At 44.5% G+C, this 18554-nt stretch overlaps 1 protein-coding gene across 1 annotated transcript in view; it reads right to left on the bottom strand.

The window, feature by feature from the left end:
• Positions 1-6110: 6110 nt before the first annotated feature.
• The window catches only part of LOC308163773 (rho-associated protein kinase 2-like), a gene marked incomplete at both ends in the record, with an annotated part of 32967 nt that continues 20523 nt past the window's right edge, over positions 6111-18554 (bottom strand). Inside the window, 9 exons of the mRNA XM_080537961.1 lie at positions 6111-6385; positions 10594-10861; positions 11590-11668; positions 12427-12515; positions 13838-13908; positions 15154-15322; positions 15944-16135; positions 16569-16663; positions 16979-17072. Of these exons, the coding sequence (XP_080394087.1) occupies positions 6111-6385; positions 10594-10861; positions 11590-11668; positions 12427-12515; positions 13838-13908; positions 15154-15322; positions 15944-16135; positions 16569-16663; positions 16979-17072 (1332 nt within the window). The remainder of the gene's footprint in view (positions 6386-10593; positions 10862-11589; positions 11669-12426; positions 12516-13837; positions 13909-15153; positions 15323-15943; positions 16136-16568; positions 16664-16978; positions 17073-18554) is intronic.

The following is an 18554-nucleotide window of genomic DNA, read 5'->3' as shown; positions in this document are numbered from 1 at the left end:
TGTTTAATGGGTTATCACTGAGCTCTATTGTAGCAATATCAAACATGCGGTCTGGATGTAAGCGCCTTTAGATACAAAGTGGACAAGGCAGTATAAATAATACAATGTGCACTGTATGTCATCATGGAAAATATATACTGTGTATATTTATTTATATATGTATAAAACGTGCTTTTCAGAAACTTCTTGGATAAAGGAGGGCACTACAAAGCACACCACTACTCTCCACCTGTAACATATGAGCTAGATACACACCACGTGCCCAAGAGGAATTCTTTACAAAAATATCAGAGCATGACATTCAAAAAGCATTACATGTTACCGTTCACTGCTTCAGCTTGTGGGAGATATTTGCAGATTTTTAAAACGTTCTTTTTAACAAAAACATTTGTAAACTTTACCCTCTTGTTACCAGGAATAATATTTAAAAATACACATTCTTACTACAGGTGGATTTACCAAAGGCATGAAGGCAACAGCACTTACATAGTTACCTTAAAGGGATGGTTCAGCCTATTTTCATGTTTGGGTGAATATCCTCACAGACCAGTAGTGAAATAATCTCTGGTATTGCGTTCTCTGCTGTGCTACTCCCAGCAAAAGCTAATAGTCAACAGCGGTTTCTCAGATAGACAGGATTCCAAGGTACCGAACATTAGCATGGTCTGATTTGAGCCAAAATGCTGTCAGAGAAACTAAACTATGTTTAGTAGCATGTTATGCTTAAAAATGATTTATTGAAGTAACTATTTTATTGTCAATAGTATGCACAGTCTCTATAATCTATTTGCTGAGAACTGGAACAAAATGTCAAAAAGCATGTGCAGGGTTGTCTAGTATATAGTGGCTACTAAGCATTGTTTGAATATCACATTTCTGATGAGATTTATAGCAGGTAATTCAGACAAAGCTAAATTCCTTGGAATCCCATCTATTGGAGAGGCCACTGCTTTCCTGTTAGCTTTTGCTGGGGTTAGGGTTAGGCTAGCTACCAACAGAACAGTGGAGAAGACTGGCCTATGAGGATAATTCAGGGTAAGATGATATTTCACCTCAACATGAAGGCTACGCCATACGTTTAAGGGCAAAACGAAACGCATGAAAGGTCCAAATCTACTTCAACATGTTTTAAGTCATTGTGTTCTATCATTGGTTTGCCCAGACGTAAATTCATACCATAAAGGAGTCAAGCTGTTCTATTGGTTCCCCCTCTTGCATTCAAGCTGGCTGTAGTAAACATACTTCCCTCTAATAACCATCATGCTGTGTGGTAAGTAAATACAAGTTATTGCCAGAGTGAAGAGCTATCAGACCTATATGAGCAACTTCCCCTGGTGACACATACCAGTGTACAGTACTATTCTTCTCTTGTGGGTGTAGTGTTCTGTACTAGATACTTCAGATGCATTGTAATCATTCACTGTATAATACCAAAAATAAAACTATTCACCTTGGCCACAAGCATTCAGGATGGCAGAGGAGCTCAATCCTCTCCACTTTTGCCAGTCCGGTTCTTCTGGTAAGTGTAAAAGGTAAGTGCTTCAGTCCTCCTCGCCCCCCTGCCATTACGAGAGCTCTGTGTTCTGTGGCGAGGGAACTTCAGGAGCCTCCAGGCCCAATATCAAACCCTAGACACCCTCCTTCACCTTAAGGAGTCTGGGGAGAGGGTGCATCACATAAGCACAGACTACAGGTACATGAGCTGGTTGGCACGTCATCTGTCGATGGACTAGCAGTGTTGAATGACTGGCATAACTCACATTTCAACACAGGGCAAAAAGACTACGACTCTAAAAAGGCAGAAGCGGGATAAAGAGAGAAGTCCTCTGGGAGAAGCGTGAAGGAGGATCCTATGTGTGCATTCGTTTTTTGGGATATGCTGAGTGGAACATTGTTTATCATCAGTCCTTTTTGATTGCGTGACAGGAGGAAGCACCCACCACCTTGAAGCTGCACCACACCTCCCCAGTAAGGTTAACTGGAAAAAACAGACAGAGATGAGGGAAGAGTTAGTTTCTCCATAGTGTCAAATAAGTGTCCCAAAGTGCATAACACAGTCCTACATGTCAGAATACCAGTCATAAGGCAGGGCTTGACATTAAGCTTTTTCAGGTACTTGTCCTTCGGACAAGTGAACTTATCTTTTACTTGTCCGAGAGCTCAAGTTACTTGTCCAAATATGACGATGCGCGTGTGTGTGTGTCTGTCTACTAACACACTACAACCCAGTAATACCTTACATTACAATTCCAACAATTACTGTGGATCTACGTGCACGCCAGAGAACGTGATCCTGCCAGCATTAATGTTTTGATTCAAAGGCATGATGCCAGATTCTCTAGGCATGACAACATGTCCGCACTCCCCTACTCAGTGGACATAGATTGTTTGACAAGGCAGCTACATTGACAAGGCAGCATACATTGACAAGGCAGCTACATTGACAAGGCAGCAGACATTGACAAGGCAGCATACATTGACAAGGCAGCTACATTGACAAGGCAGCAGACATTGACAAGGCAGCATACATTGACAAGGCAGCTACATTGACAAGGCAGCAGACATTGACAAGGCAGCAGACATTGACAAGGCAGCCACATTGACAAGGCAGCAGACATTGACAAGGCAGCATACATTGACAAGGCAGCTACATTGACATGGCAGCTACATTGACAAGGCAGCATACATTGACAAGGCAGCATACATTGACAAGGCAGCTACATTGACAAGGCAGCTGACATTGACATGGCAGCAGACATTGACAAGGCAGCATACATTGACAAGGCAGCATACATTGACAAGGCAGCTACATTGACATGGCAGCTACATTGACAAGGCAGCTACATTGACAAGGCAGCTACATTGACAAGGCAGCTACATTGACATGGCAGCTACATTGACAAGGCAGCTACAATGACAAGGCAGCATAGATTGACAAGGCAGCTACATTGACAAGGCAGCTACATTGACATGGCAGCTACATTGACAAGGCAGCTACAATGACAAGGCAGCATAGATTGACAAGGCAGCTACATTGACAAGGCAGCTACATTGACATGGCAGCATACATTGACAGGGCAGCTACATTGACAAGGCAGCATACATTGACATGATAGCTACATTGACAAGGCAGCACACATTGACAAGGCAGCAGATATTGACAAGGCAGCATACATTGACAAGGCAGCTACATTGACATGGCAGCTACATTGACAAGGCAGCTACATAGGTCATTAATACATTTATTACTTTTTCGATCAGACATTATTTTTTTGCGGATATTATTAAAATATTGGTTTAATTGGTTTAATTGATTAATCAGCTGTGCACTGTGTGTTCCAACAGTTTACCGCACAGCTGATTAATCAATTAACCCAATAGAGTGAGACAGGATATGTTCATGCAAGGTGCCTTTCAGGAAGTAGTGGAGATCGTGCACCTAGCCTATAGCAGATGTGCTCAGGTCGATCTTCTCGAACACCAAAACTGCCTGTTCCGCCTCATGCGACTGCCTCTCCACAGACAACCAAGAAACAGACTACTTCCACAAATCCGTACAAACACAGGCGCACTCACAGCCATCCAGAACCACGCCTCACAACCAGCCCTGGGTGTTGAATGTTTTATTGCAAAACGTCACAGTAAATACAAACCATATTATGAACATTCTCTTTTACATAAAAAAATGACTAGTCAAAGTGAAACACACGCGCACGTTGCACACACACATGCACAGTAGACACTCACACACGGACAGAATAGGGTCATGAAAGTCGTGATTTGTGTCCACTGTTGGGAGTCCTATGTCATGGTGGGGGGCTGAGGTCAGAGGGACAGAGGTCCCAGAGGGGTCAGGAGGAGGCTGATATGAAACGGTGAGGGAATGAGAGATCAGCCAGTTAAATCCAAGTTAAATCCAAGTAGACAATCATTTCTCGGGTCCCTAATCATGTGACGCCCGACACGTTCAACATTAACGGGAACAGGACATAGTTTATCTTTAATGAACACATTTGGAATTAAATGTGAAAAAGGAGGAGCATGTGTCATGGTGGAAGTGAGAGTCTCTGATGTTGACCGTAGCATGGAGCAGGTTAGACATATGGAAGAATAGGCTCCATGCTGTCTCTATTATCCGATGTGGGACATACCATTGAGCATGTTCTCCATGCTATGGACAATAACCTGAGAAAAAAAGGAGCTTGTCATGTAGCATGGGGATATTGTTCAAATATCTAATTTGGAATGGAGCATGGAGGAATAAAGACCATGATATGCTATATCCAGGGGTGCACATAACTGGTGCGCCAGTGCGCATGCGTCGCCAAAATGCATGCTGCGCGGCAAATCAGCCGCATGAAGGCGCTCTTGCGCACCAACAGCTCTTTTTTTTTTTCTTTTTTTTTTTTTGTGGAAAAGTTGATTTCAGTGTTTACAGAACAGAGCAGTGCTTAAAGAGATGTCCGTTTATATCAGTGTGTTTAAAGAACAGACATTCAGTTAGTGCTTAAAGAGATGTCAGTTTATTTCAGTGTGTTTAAAGAACAGACATTCAGTTAGTGCTTAAAGAGATGTCAGTTGATTTCATTGTGTTTAAAGGAGTCGGACAGACTTTCATTCTTAAAGAGCAGTCATTTGATTTTGCATTTGTTTCTTTTGTTTTGCACACAATAATTTGGTCGTTCATCTTTATTTATGAATAAATGTCGTTTTGCTAATAATATATCCATGTATCCCTTTTTTATCCATCCTGTGGGACAGGTCGTAACTCGCGAGCTCGGGGAGCACCAAGCAGCATCGCTAGGTGCTCCTCTGAGCACTGGCCCCAAAAAGTTATGTGCACCCCTGGCTATATCCATCCACAGAATACTGAATAACCAAATACTACATTGAATTTAGATTACACCCTTTTTCACCAGTCCCAAGAGGTCTGACTTTCAGAGTTGAGGTCAATTCAAATTCAATTCATGTGAAGTGAAGCATTTCTCTCGAAATGAATTCAAATGTTAAGTAGATGTGGTTCCAGTCCTACCTTTCCTACAGGAAACAGTTTGTCACCATCAACGGCTCCAGTTCCTCCCCAGCCCCAGTCAACCAAGGCATGCCTCAAGCCTCTGTGCTTGGACCCCTCCTCTTCACTATCTACATGCTTCCCCTCTCGGCCAGATCATCCGCCACCAGGGCCTAAACTTCCACTGCAATGCCGATGACACGCAAATGTATCTCAGCACAACACCATCCTCTCAGCTCCCCCCTCAATGTTGTCAACTGCCTGCTTGAAATAAAAACATGGATGTCATCTAACCTACTCAAACTCAACAGTAAGAAAACAGAGCTCATGGTTGTGGCACCCAAGGCGCTGCTCCGGAAGGTTGGTGACTTTCTCCTCCAGGTCGACGACTGCTCCATCTCCCCATCCCCCAAAGTCCGCAACCTAGGTGTCATCCTTGACTGCACCTTCTCCTTCCAGTCACACATCAGATCCATCACCAAATCTGCCTTCTTCCACCTCAAAAACATTGCCAGACTCCGATCGTCCAACTCTGTAGCCGAAACCCTCGTCCACGCCTTCGTCACCTCCCACCTGGACTATTGCAACGGAGTCCTGTTTGGGGTACCCAGCAAAGCCCTGGACAGGCTCCAGTTTGTGCAGAACTCAGCTGCCAGGGTAGAGCAGTACATTACCCCACCCTCATCCACCTCCGCTGGTCCCGGTCAAGTCACGCATCCTTTACAAAATCCTCCTCCTCACCTACAAATCCCTCCATGCTCACGCCCCCTAGTATCTGTCTGACCTTCTCCGCCAATATACCCCATCCTGGTACCTGCAGTCCTCAGACATGGGTCTGCTCTCCACCCCCCCGCACCAACCTACGAACCTTTGGGGACAGACCCTTCTGGCAGCACCCACCCTTTGGAACTCTCTCCCCACAGTGATCCGCAACGCCCCCCCCCCCCCACCACCCTGGACACCTTCAAATCTGCCCTCAAAACCCATCTGTTCACCTTTGGCCCCTAGTTTAGTTTTTGGCATTGTGTTCTGTTTTTGACTGTCTTTCTTTTAAATGTGTTCCTTGAAAGTGATTATGAAATGCATTGTGGGTAAAGTGTTATTTGGAGTAGCTCAGCCCCGGCCCTTGTCCTCCACGTGTCTCTGTCACTGACCTGGTCTTGTTGGGAGGCAGCAGCTGTCTGCTGGGCCGTCTCTGGGACTGGCTGGGCTGGAGCTTCATGGAGGCACGGGGTGAGGAGCGCTGTGAGAAGTGCTCAGGGGCTGGCGGCTTCTTGGGGATCTTCTTGACCAGCCGGCTGACCCACTTCTGCTGCTCTTCTTGTGTCAGGGCCAGCAGGAGCAGGTTCTTGGCAGTAGACACGTCATAGTTCACTGCAGGGAGAGAGAAGGACCAAAGGGACAATCTGTAAGATTTCAAGTGGTTGAATGGTGAATTTTAAAGGAATGCATGTCGTTTTTTTGGCATGTCGCCGTCCTCTTTGGCCACACTGAAAATGTTAAAATATACATATGCTGCGTTTGCTAATAGCAGCACACGTGTAGATCTTTCTAAACAAACAAAACGTTCAATGGCTAACAGTAGCTAAAAGCTGTTGTTCCTAATTATGTGGACATCTGTGGGCATTAAAACGTAGCAAGCCCTGAGTGTGTCTGATCACCACCAGGTCGCCATGACAGGAACGATGCGAGGGGAAATGGGATGAGGTGAAACTCCAAGGTTAGCTTAACACTCGAACAGCCGTGCCGATTTTACCTACTATTAGAGCCGCCTCCCTCTTTACAATGGCAATCTGCTACTTACACACAAAGACCACTAGAGGGCACTTCTTGTAAATTAGCCTGCCTTCTACACAGAAAAACTGGAAAATAGCTTTATACTAGCTTATCCTGATGTGATTTCGAAAATGTAAGCACACATATCTAGGAAATGAAAGGACGGTCCTGAAATGTGATCGAGTGCAAAGGTATACAAATTGTTTTACTCACAGGGTCACCATGACCCCACCGTGGCTGCTCTAGTGTTAATAGAACTGAAGCAGTGTGACCAGAGATGTTGTCACTAATACAAGTCTTGTGTGAGAACAAGGCATACTTGAATAATGTATTTTATCTGATTACAATGTGGGTAAAGGAGACGGGTAGGGAACGCATCAAATGGCAGGTGTAGACATTCAACAGGGGTGCAAACTGGTGATGGCCCAAAAAGGTGACACATTTTCTTTTTGCGGCTAACCTTAGGGGGGGAATAGCGCTAGCACTAATGGTGTTAAATAGATATCGCTAGCACTAACAGTGGTCTAACAATGATGCGTGTGTAAGTAGCGGCAGCCCTGACCGAATTACTTCGAAAACAGTTTACCGTGACTGTGTTCTCTATGCTGTCTGGAATTGTACCTAGCTCCCTGAAACTAAAAGTTATTTCAACAGCAGCAGAGTTTAGCAGACAGGGAGATTAGTTAGCTCGCGCATCATGTGACTTGGATGACACTTAGGGCCAATCCCAATTCACCCCTACCCCTTCGTTTTCACCCCTATGGCTTGATTTGCGCGTTCACGTTTAGGGGTAGGGCTATCCCAATTCATATTTCATCGAGCCATGGCTTCATTTCGAGGGCTAACTATGACTTCGTTTCGAGCGATTCCAGGACCAGACTAGCTTTGAAGCCATAGGGGTACGTTACCCCTTGATTCCAGGATGCATTGCGAATCATCTACAGAAATGTTATGTCGCTCTATTCAATGCGGAAATGTCATTTTACTTTCTCTGTAATTACTTATTAATAAAGATTTGAAAAAGTATGATAACCATGTTATTATGTTAGTTTAATGTCATTACAATGCATTATAGACCTTTTATTTATAACAAGCATAACCCAAAAAAAAATCGCTTTTATGTCGGTGCTGTGTCTAACGTTACAGTAACGCAACGCTGCATGACAGTCGAGCATTTCAGAGATGTACAATCATAAATCAATTATTACCTGTGGCGTTTGACAGCGGATGATGGTACACATATGTAAAGTTATCTGTCAAACGTTCAGCTGACTTGTACATGATGCGCATTTTTACCTATTTCCATGTAGCGGCACCCGCAATCTAATCCGAGCAGTTGTTATTATGTAATATTATTAATGGGTTGTATCATTCATTTAAATGCATTATAGACCTTTTCTTTATAACAAGCACAACAACAACAAAACGTTATTATGCCGATGTGCTGTGTGTCTAACGTTACAAGCTGATTTGTGCATGACAGCCGCGCATTGACATATTTCCATGTCTGATGTCTAATGTCTAATGTCTGATGTACTAATGTCATTTCAATGCATTATAGACCTTTTCTTTACAACAAGCATAACAAAAAAAATCGCTGTTATGCCGAGGTGCCTATGCTTAACATAGAAAGTTCCACAGTCCAGCGCGCTCGGGTTTAGCAGTAGAGGACTGGTAGCCTACCTGATCACTTCCATTAGACTATCAAAGCAGTACACCGGCGCACTCATATCTGCGCGTTTGTCACAGGGTGACAGTCACCCTGTTCCTCTGCCCGGCGTCAGTCCAATGGAATCGTCAAGCACAGCCTTCCCCATATAAATACATCGGTGCGCGATTACAGAGATGTACAATCATGTTTATTTAAAAATAAATTGTGGTGTTTGACAGCGGATGATGGTAGACATATTTAATGTAAAGTTATCTATCTAAAGTTATCTATCCACAGGCTGATATGTGCATGATAGGCGCGAATCCCCCCCCCCCCCCCCCCCTACCCCCTTGGTGGTATATGACGCTATCTGTATTGCGGCACTTATTATACCAAAACAACTCGCAATCTAATCCGAGCAGTTGTTATTAGGTAATATTATTAATGGGTTGTATCATTCATTTAAATGCATTATAGACCTTTTCTTTATAACAAGCACAACAACAACAAAACGTTATTATGCCGATGTGCTGTGTGTCTAACGTTACAAGCTGATTTGTGCATGACAGCCGCGCATTGACATATTTCCATGTCTAATGGCATATGACACGCGAAATGTAACTACAGTTAAGGATACGCGTAAAGGATGATGATCGATCACCGTTCGACTCTACTGAGAAATGTTTCCGCCTATTTGTCATCTCTCCTTCACGGGCAAATGTGGCCGCGTCCCCAAGAGATTCTCTTTCTACGTTTTTGACCACGACTATGATGGATTGATTTTTGTATTCTTGACGACGAATTGTTCTGAGAAAGACGCTTGGTAACGTGATTTTTGGACAACGCTTTATGACTACTGATGGACTCGTGTGTATGTGGTGGCTGAGGATTGAGTCACGGGTATCTTTGGAGGAACATCGTGCGCTGACAGATCTGGTTAATACTCTGTGTTTTGGTTGGAGTCATTCATTGTCATTATTGCGATGTCCACAAAAAAGACATCGTTGACGGAAGAGACTAAAAAAGGAACGTCTAAACACTACAGTGTGTTGATAACAAACGAGAAAAAAGATGCTTATAGCACACGCAACAGAAATAAACACAGCTGAAGAAGGCATTGCGAGATGTGAGAATTCGCCGGCAACATAACGCGTCACCCGTACCGCGTCTATTTAAACCACTGCTGATGACGTAGCCGCCGTGAAGGGCCGTCCCAATTCATAGGGGTAGATTTCAAGGGGTATGGCTTGTGGCTCTGTTCGAAGGCCTTGGCTTCGAATCAAGTCACACTCGAAAACGAGCCATAGGGGTAGAAAAGGGAATCGGGATTGGCCCTTAGACACCCCCCCCCTCAATTTCTTTTTTTTGCAGATCTACACAATTAACATGGATTACATATTTTGAGATAAAAACAGCTAACAGCTAATTTTTGCACCCCTGTTCAAGTTTATGAATGGAATGTATTCTGATCATTATGATCAGATGACAGAAGAGCGACGTGCAAAAGGAGCCAGACAGAGTCAAACTTAAACATTGCCTGGACCTGTTCTCAGTCATATTTACTTTCTCTTGTCAAAGATGCAAGAAATACAAATTGGCCCCCAACAGTGAGGTATACAGCCTTGGATTCAGTCCAATGGCTTTTGATCACTGTAAGCGGTTGTTAAGTATAACCGCATTCACTATAACCAAAGGAGACGAACTGCTACAGTCGACTAACGTTTATACTCCTTCATCCTTGAGGAGTGGCGCAGGTTAGTCATTTCTACCGACAGAAGGATCTCTCTTTCCAAACTTCCTTCACTGCTCTTGACTTCGCCTAGTGGCGGCCTGCGGTATCTGCCAGCAACATTCAGGCTACAAGTCTTCTTTGGTCAGCAGAAACTATTCCCCAGAACATAATCATTTGGAGACTGGGTAGGTCCCATCAATCTCTCGATTGAGATTCTGGGGTATTAATAAGTAAACGCTGAGGACGGGAAGTTGTCAGCAAGTTTCCACGCCCCCCAAATGTTTATCTGAGCTGCTCGTGATGCCCCTCCCTCCCTCCCCCCCCCCCCCTGCCCTGCTCTCTGTTTAAAAGTGCAGCTCAGGTAATTGACATTGGCCTAACCAAAGTTCTGCCCACCAACTAACCCCACCACCCCCCACTTACCTCTGCAGGGCGCGATGATCTCCTCCTTCTTGTCCATGTGGTCTTTATGACACTTGATATGGCAGCGCCGGCACTCCAGGGCAGGCGGGGGCTTGAACATGTTCCAGAGGGGCTTGGTGCAGGCCTCGCAGTTGGTGGGGAAGTGGTAGAGCGTGGGAATGAACTCGTGACCCTTGTGGCAGATGTAGCCCGACTTCTCGCCGATGGTCAGCGGCTCCACTGGGAACTCGGGCTCTTTTTTGCTCTCGCCTTCGTTGGCGTAGAGGATCTGGAGAGGGAGAGGGTTAGGGTTAGAGGATCTGGAGAGGGAGAGGGTTAGGGTTAGAGGGTTAGGGTTAGAGGGTTAGGGTTAGAGGATCTGCAGAGGAAGAGGGTCACCATCACTGTTCTGTGGCTGTGTGGGCTGAGATGTAGCATGTAGCACCAACCATAGACGGGCTACAATAACTGATGCTTGCCTGGTTCATGTGAACAGTAATACTACTGGGGCGACTAGGTAAACGCGCTGCTCTCATGAAACATGTGGTTCTTCACAGGTCTGCTGGCCTGATGAACGTGAGCAGTTACTGTGTTGCTCCCCTGACACATAACCGAGACCCCTGACTGTTGTTCCAGACATGAACTGGATCCTAAGTATACATTTTGGACCTGGGACCAGTTGTTCAAAACTTTTAATCTGCTATCCAGGACCAGATCGATTATCGGCTGATTTCCCCTATAAAACAAAAAATCAGCCAGGTAGATCTGATCACACAAATCCTCCCACACAGATCACGTTGTGGTGAAAGTAAATAGAACTGGGTGTAAAACAGAGTCTGTAAACAGCAGAGTTTGTTTTGCAGTTATTCTCCTAGGAGCAAAATCAAATCTATACGTTATATATATATAGGCTATTGTCATTCTAGCACTAATCAAATGAGCTATAATGCATTATCAATGAAAAATAACAAATAAGATGCAGAGAGACAGACTGAGGGTGAGGGTGACAGGAATGACCTGGAATATCCTGGGGATCTCTTTGGCGTCAGCGCGGTACACGTCTGTCTGGGTGACAGGCCGCACATGGAACAGTTTGCTGCAAGAAGATAAAAACGTTTAAATAAAATGTGTTTACAAATGTGGGTTAGGGTAGAACATAGCTTTTTTTATGGATTGGAATGTAGCAATTTCTTAAGCCGAGTTAATAACCAATGACTGGTCTAAATTACAAACATTCTAATGAATAACTTGATTCTAATGAATTGTTGATGTGTTGAATACTTATTTCCCGCACTGTACACCAGCCATTTGCTTAAGTTAAAAAAGTTAAACTGTACACACAATTGGTTCTTCTTCTTTCAATTGGTTCTCCTTTATGTAAATGCTTCAGTTAAGTCCCCAAACAAATCTGTCGCTTCTTATGCTACACCATGCAAACCACATTCCAAACAAATATTTTTAGTGGTTTTATATTTAGTGTGTGTGTGAGTGTGTGTGTGTGTGTGTGTGTGTGTGTGTGTGTGTGTGTGTGTGTGTGTGTGTGTGTGTGTGTGTGTGTGTGTGTGTGTGTGTGTGTGTGTGTGTGTGTGTGTGTGAGTGAGTGAGTGTGTGTGTGTGTGTGTGTGTGTGTGTGTGTGTGTGTGTGTGTGTGTGCGTGTGTGTGTGTGTGTGAACTAGAGAATTAGCGAATTGGCCGAATCTCCATTCAGATAAACAAAACTGAAATTGAGTGGCTGTTTCTCTACTTTGCAGGTTGTTGCTGTAATGCTCTTCAAGTTAACTTATCAAAATACATCTTTACAAGGTCCTTTGAAGACCCTTTTAATGGGCTTCCACACAGAACACGTTACTCACTCGATATCCAGCACCATGTAGGGGTTGGACAGCTCTTTGTCTTGCTCACTGTTATAAAAAAGAATCTTCTTGCTGCTCACTACCACATACTGTAAAAAGACAAGAAAATGCAATTCACTCAGAAATATGTTTCTCAGACATTTTCAGATCTCAAGTTACGCATCAACAGAAGCCATTTACACTGTCAAGTAGCGATGTAACGATACACTCAACTCACGATTCGATACAATTCCCGCTACGATTTCTTTTACAAAATTAGATTGCAGACAAATTATGACTGAAAAAGATTTTAATAAATGTATTTCTCAGACAAAAACTACAAAATACTGTATTTTCTTAAAGAATCCCTTTTTATTCCTGAGGTAGGGTATAACGTTTCTCACTAGCTACAGACACAGGCCAGGGAGCGCTCCTTCTGCAGAGCGCACTGTGCTCGCCCCATACTGGCTCTCTGGGTTTTGCCTTTTGGGTGGTTTGGTAACCCTAGATGATCTTTGTGACATTTTACACATGACATTTCACATATGTACACAAACTCCCAAAAGTATAAAAGCACCACTTGTAAAACACCTCTAGAACATGCTCACTCGTAATGCCGCTTCTCTCTTCAAATCGCCGCAGCTCTCCTTGAGCTTCGTACTCTGAGTAATAAACCCTATATGGGTAGAAGGCGGAATGTCTTCCATAGCACATATAGTTTAGGAATTACGGTAATGAGAATGTGTGCTTTTAACAGATTTTTAAGGGTTAAAAGAGTATTGCGATTGTTTTTTTAATTTCACCGATTTGAAACGTCTCACATTTGTAGCGATATTAAACTGTCTGGCGATGCATCGTTCCATCCCATCCATTTATCATCATGTGTAGAATTGTATGGAATGTGTGTAGGGGCTTTAAAATGTTCACTCTTTTGTGGGGGAGGACACCCAGACTACAGTGAAAAAAATAAATAGCTTCCGCAAATGTGAAACTCCCGCCAGGCCTGTGGCAGCGGACCTGAAACAGCTTTATAGGTTTCAGGTAAACACGGCTGATGTTTAAATCAGCATCTTCATTAAAGCCATTTTTTCCAGAAAATGAAATGGATAAAATAATTAAACAGTTATAATAATATATATATACCGGTATTATACTAATTAATCACAATAAAAGTCGACATGGCCTAATTTAGTGGGTTCCTTCCAAGTGTACATGGGACCCTGGGTGTCATTGTGATGCGATCTTTCTAAACCACCACCTGTTGTTGTGAGGGGGGAACCCTCTCCAGAAGGAACATCTTCTCACAGATCTCCGGGGGGTTTGGCTCAGCACGTTAACTAACGGTCAGTTACAAGTATTTTGTGTGTTAAATGTGAACTCCTAAAACAAAGTGTTAGTGAATATGGAACTGTGTCAAACATGTTCTATGTACCTTTCTCTCCCATCCAAACTTCTTGGTGTTGTTCCTGACAGGCAGTGACAGCCATCCCTCCAGCCTGGTTTCTAGGAGGAAAAGGAGAGACACATTTAAACAGCAGGGTAACATTGGACAATATGCAGGGCAGTACCTGAATGGGGGGGGGGGGGGGGTTGTCTTGTCTTTGAGCTGGGGAGAGGTTAAAGAAAAGATCAATGAATGAACCATAGCAATTGTCCAAATGAGCCACAGTTAGACAGCATGATCCAGAGTTAGCAACACCACTAATGAAAATAGCCCTCAAATATCTGTTATTTTTTTGTAACGGTTTGACAATCTTTAAATTCCTGTGGAAATCCCATGTTCTTCTGTTACTGATGTGACAAACGCACAGATTAGCCGTAAATGCTGTGGAAGAGCCATGTTCAGATAGGGGACTACCTGCCTCTCTAACCTCTAGACTACCTGCCTCTCTAACCTCTAGACTACCTGCCTCTCTAACCTCTAGACTACCTGCCTCTCTAACCTCTAGACTACTTGTCTCTCTAACCTCTAGACTACCTGCCTCTCTAACCTCTAGGCTACCTGCCTCTCTAACCTCTAGACTACCTGCCTCTCTAACCTCTAGACTACCTGCCTCTCTAACCTCTAGGCCACCTCTCTAACCTCAAGACTACCTGCCTCTCTAACCTCTAGGCTACCTGCCTCTCTAACCTCTAGGCTACCTGCCTCTCTAACCTCTAGACTACCTGCCTCTCTAACCTCTAGACTACCTCCCTCTCTAACCTCTAGACTACCTGCCTCTCTAACCTCTAGACTACCTGCCTCTCTAACCTCTAGACTACCTCCCTCTCTAACCTCTAGACTACCTCCCTCTCTAACCTCTAGACTACCTCCCTCTCTAACCTCTAGACTACCTGCCTCTCTAACCTCTAGGCTACCTGCCTCTCTAACCTCTAGACTCCCTGCCTCTCTAACCTCTAGACTACCTCTCTAACCTCTAGACTACCTGCCTCTCTAACCTCTAGACTACCTGCCTCTCTAACCTCTAGACCACCTGCCTCTCTAACCCCTAGACTACCTCTCTAACCTCTAGGCTACCTCTCTAACCTCTAGACTACCTGCCTCTCTAACCCCTAGACTACCTCTCTAACCTCTAGGCTACCTCTCTAACCTCTAGACTACCTGCCTCTCTAACCTCTAGGCTACCTACCTCTCTAACCTCTAGACTACCTCTCTAACCTCTAGACTACCTCTCTAACCTCTAGACTACCTCTCTAACCTCTAGGCTACCTCTCTAACCTCTAGGCTACCACGGCCACAGACATTACCTGCGTAGGCGTCGTCCATGTCGAGGTCAGGCCCGCTGCTGATGCTCGCCGCCTCTAAGGAGTGGACGCTGACGGAGTTGAGGAGGCCGCGCAGCTGTTCGATGTCGCTGTCCTTGCTGTCCAGGGCCATCTGCAGCTCGATGCGCAGCTGACTCTCGTCTGCAATTTGCTGCAGACAGAAAGACGGACGAAAAGGACATTCTTTTAGTCATCCATAGTTTTTCCGTCTGCGGCCCCTGTTGACGTTGTTTGTCGGCATGTTATTGATCGCTGGCACGTCGACGGCCGCTGTTATTGAAACGGTTAGGGTCAGGTGTCGTTGGTTGTGTTGATGACCACATTGCATACCGTCGACCTCCCTCGGAACTTGACGATGCTGTTATTGAAGTGGTTGTGGTTGACGGTTAGTGTGTGGTCGTGGTTGTGTTACTGTTAGTGTAAGGTTGTGGTTGTGACAGTTAGTGTGAGGTGGTGGTTGTGGTTGTGACAGTTGTGGTTTAGCCCTTAGTGTAAGGTTGTGGTTGTGACAGTTAGTGTGAGGTGGTGGTTGTGGTTGTGACAGTTGTGGTTTAGCCCTTAGTGTAAGGTTGTGGTTGTGACAGTTAGTGTGAGGTGGTGGTTGTGGTTCTGACAGTTGTAGTTTAGCCCTTAGTGTAATGTGGTGGTTAGGGTTAGGTTGAGGTTTTGGGTGTAGTTTAGCCCTGAGTGTAAGGTGGTGGTTAGGGTTAGTGTAAGGTGGTGGTTAGGGTTAGAGTTAGGGTTAGGGTTGGTGTAAGGTGGTGGTGCTGACCGCCTGCATGTCGTTGATCTCCCTCTGGTACTTGATGATGGTGCTGTTAAGCTTCTCCTTCTCCGACCGCAGCTCCAGCTGCAACTTCCTGTTCTCTTTCTCCTTCCGTCGCACATCCGTGTCGTTACCACGACGACTGCCTCCGCCACGCATCTCTTTCCTGTTCATGATCTCTGCCAGCTTGTTCACAGCCTAAAACACACGTTCGTACACACACACACACACACACACACACTTGTAATGACCCTATAATTAAGAGTACTGAGTGTAATGTAGAAAAAACATTTGACTAATAAGTTAACTAATATTACAACACAGTCAGGTTAAATCAGGGAAACATGTCTAAACTATCCTTCCCTCCCAGCAGACGTACCTGGGTCTAAAACACCCAGCAGACGTACCTGGGTCTAAAACACCCAGCAGACGTACCTGGGTCTAAAACACCCAGCAGACGTACCTGGGTCTAACCCTCCCAGCAGACGTACCTGGGTCTAACCCTCCCAGCAGACGTACCTGGGTCTAAAACACCCAGCAGATGTACCTGGGTCTAAAACACCCAGCAGACGTACCTGGGTCTAAAACACCCAGCAGACGTACCTGGGTCTAAAACACCCAGCAGACGTACCTGGGTCTTCAGCGTTCTCTCTGACTGCAGCTGCTTCTCAAACGTGATCTTCATCTGGCTCATCTGCTGCTCGTCGTCCTTCGATGTCTGCAGCTCTGAACACAACAGACCAGACAGCCCTGCTCATGTACAGTTGTAAACAGCCCTGCTCATGTACAGTTGTAAAGTCAAGCCTTTCTTTTCAATACCACAATTGTCCATCTAGTCAAACCAGTCCGTACCCCTGTATCCCAGTACACATGACAATAGTACTTTGGAAAGAAATGCGTCACTAATTGAACTGAACTGTAGTTAACTGTGAGAGCAATCACATCGTTGCAGTTCATAGTTATGGAGATGTTCTCTTGCTATCCAAATCCGGGGCGATTAAAACAAAAAAAGGAAATAAATTGAAATAAGGAACAGTTTACCTTCATGCGTGTCCTTCAGTCTGTTGTTCAGCTCCTCCTTCTCGTTGGCGAGGTTGGCCACGTCACCAGTCAGAGTTCTGTTGGATTCCTCCAACTACATAGGAACATAATCCACCAAATATTTCCATAAATTTCCGATCATACCACAGCACAGAAACCGCTTTGCTTAAGGTAACTAATGACCTTAGGATAAATGCAGACTCGAAAAAACTCTCGATTCTTGTACTCTTAGACTTAAGTGCAGCCTTTGATACGGTAGACCACTCCATACTTATTGAGAGACTTGAAAACTGGGTTGGCCTCTCAGGTCCGGTCTTAAACTGGTTCAGGACTTACCTGGCTGACCGAGACTACTTTGTAGCCCTTGGTGACCATAAGTCAAAACATTATAGCACAACCTGTGGAGTTCCCCAGGGGTCCATTTTAGGACCGTTGCTTTTTAGCCTATACATGCTACCCCTCAGTTCTGTTATCAAGAAGCATAGCGTTAACTACCACAGCTATGCTGACGACACTCAGCTTTATATCTCAGTAACTCCCAACGACTACAAGATGATCGACCACCTGATAGATTGTATTGCCGATATTAATATTTGGATGACACAAAACTTTCTCAAACTCAATCAAGAAAAAACAGAGGTATTGATCATTGGCGAGAAAACTGGGAGAGAGAAATTATCTGCACACTTGAAAACACTAGCTCTTAACACTAAGTGTCAGGCCAGGAATCTTGGTGTCATAATTGACCCAGATCTAAATTTTGAAACTCATATTAATAACACTATTAAAACATCCTTCTACCATCTAAGAAACATCACTAAGGTACAATAATTTCTCTCCCAGGCAGACACTGAAAAATTAATGCATGCGTTTGTTACTAGTAGGCTAGATTACTGTAATGCTCTCCTGACAGGTCTCCCCAAAAAAATGATAAATAGACTACAAATGGTTCAAAATGCTGCTGCTCGTGTCCTTACTAGGACCAAACGAAGAGCGCACATCACACCTGTCTTGAGATCACTACACTGGCTCCCTGTCAGTCATAGAATAGACTTTAAGATCCTTTTACTAGTTTATAAATCACTTCACTGTGATGCACCCAATTACATGGTGGACATGCTCATAAGATACACACCAGCTAGACCCCTACGGTCTAGTGGCACGGAACTTTTAATAGTGCCAGAGGCTAGGACAAAGAGATTTGGAGGATCAGCTTTTAGCATATATGCTCCTAGATTGTGGAACACCCTACCTGAGGGCCTGAGGTTGTCTAAAACTCAGGACATTTTTAAGCGTGACCTCAAAACCTACTTATTCAATGTCGCCTTTTGATACTAAGGGAGACATTGGACATTATAGAACTAGGATCACTAGGCCATTACACCATACTCGTGTTTTGAGATTTGTGTTGACAGGAAAATGGACCCGGGTGCTGATGAGGCACTGTCAGCTCCAAATAGCACCTAGAGCAGTACTGGAACCGGTACAAGGGTGTACCAGGACCACCATCAGGTTGTATTGCTGTCATCTTTATTGTCTTTATTTTGTTGTTGCATCATAACTGTGCTTAAGATTA

This window comes from Nansenia antarctica (assembly GCF_963989245.1).
Source record: "Nansenia antarctica genome assembly, chromosome: 8".
Classification (NCBI taxonomy): domain Eukaryota; kingdom Metazoa; phylum Chordata; class Actinopteri; order Argentiniformes; family Microstomatidae; genus Nansenia; species Nansenia antarctica.
The sequence above is the reverse complement of the archived record's forward strand: the minus strand, read 5'-3'. Positions and strand labels throughout refer to the sequence as shown.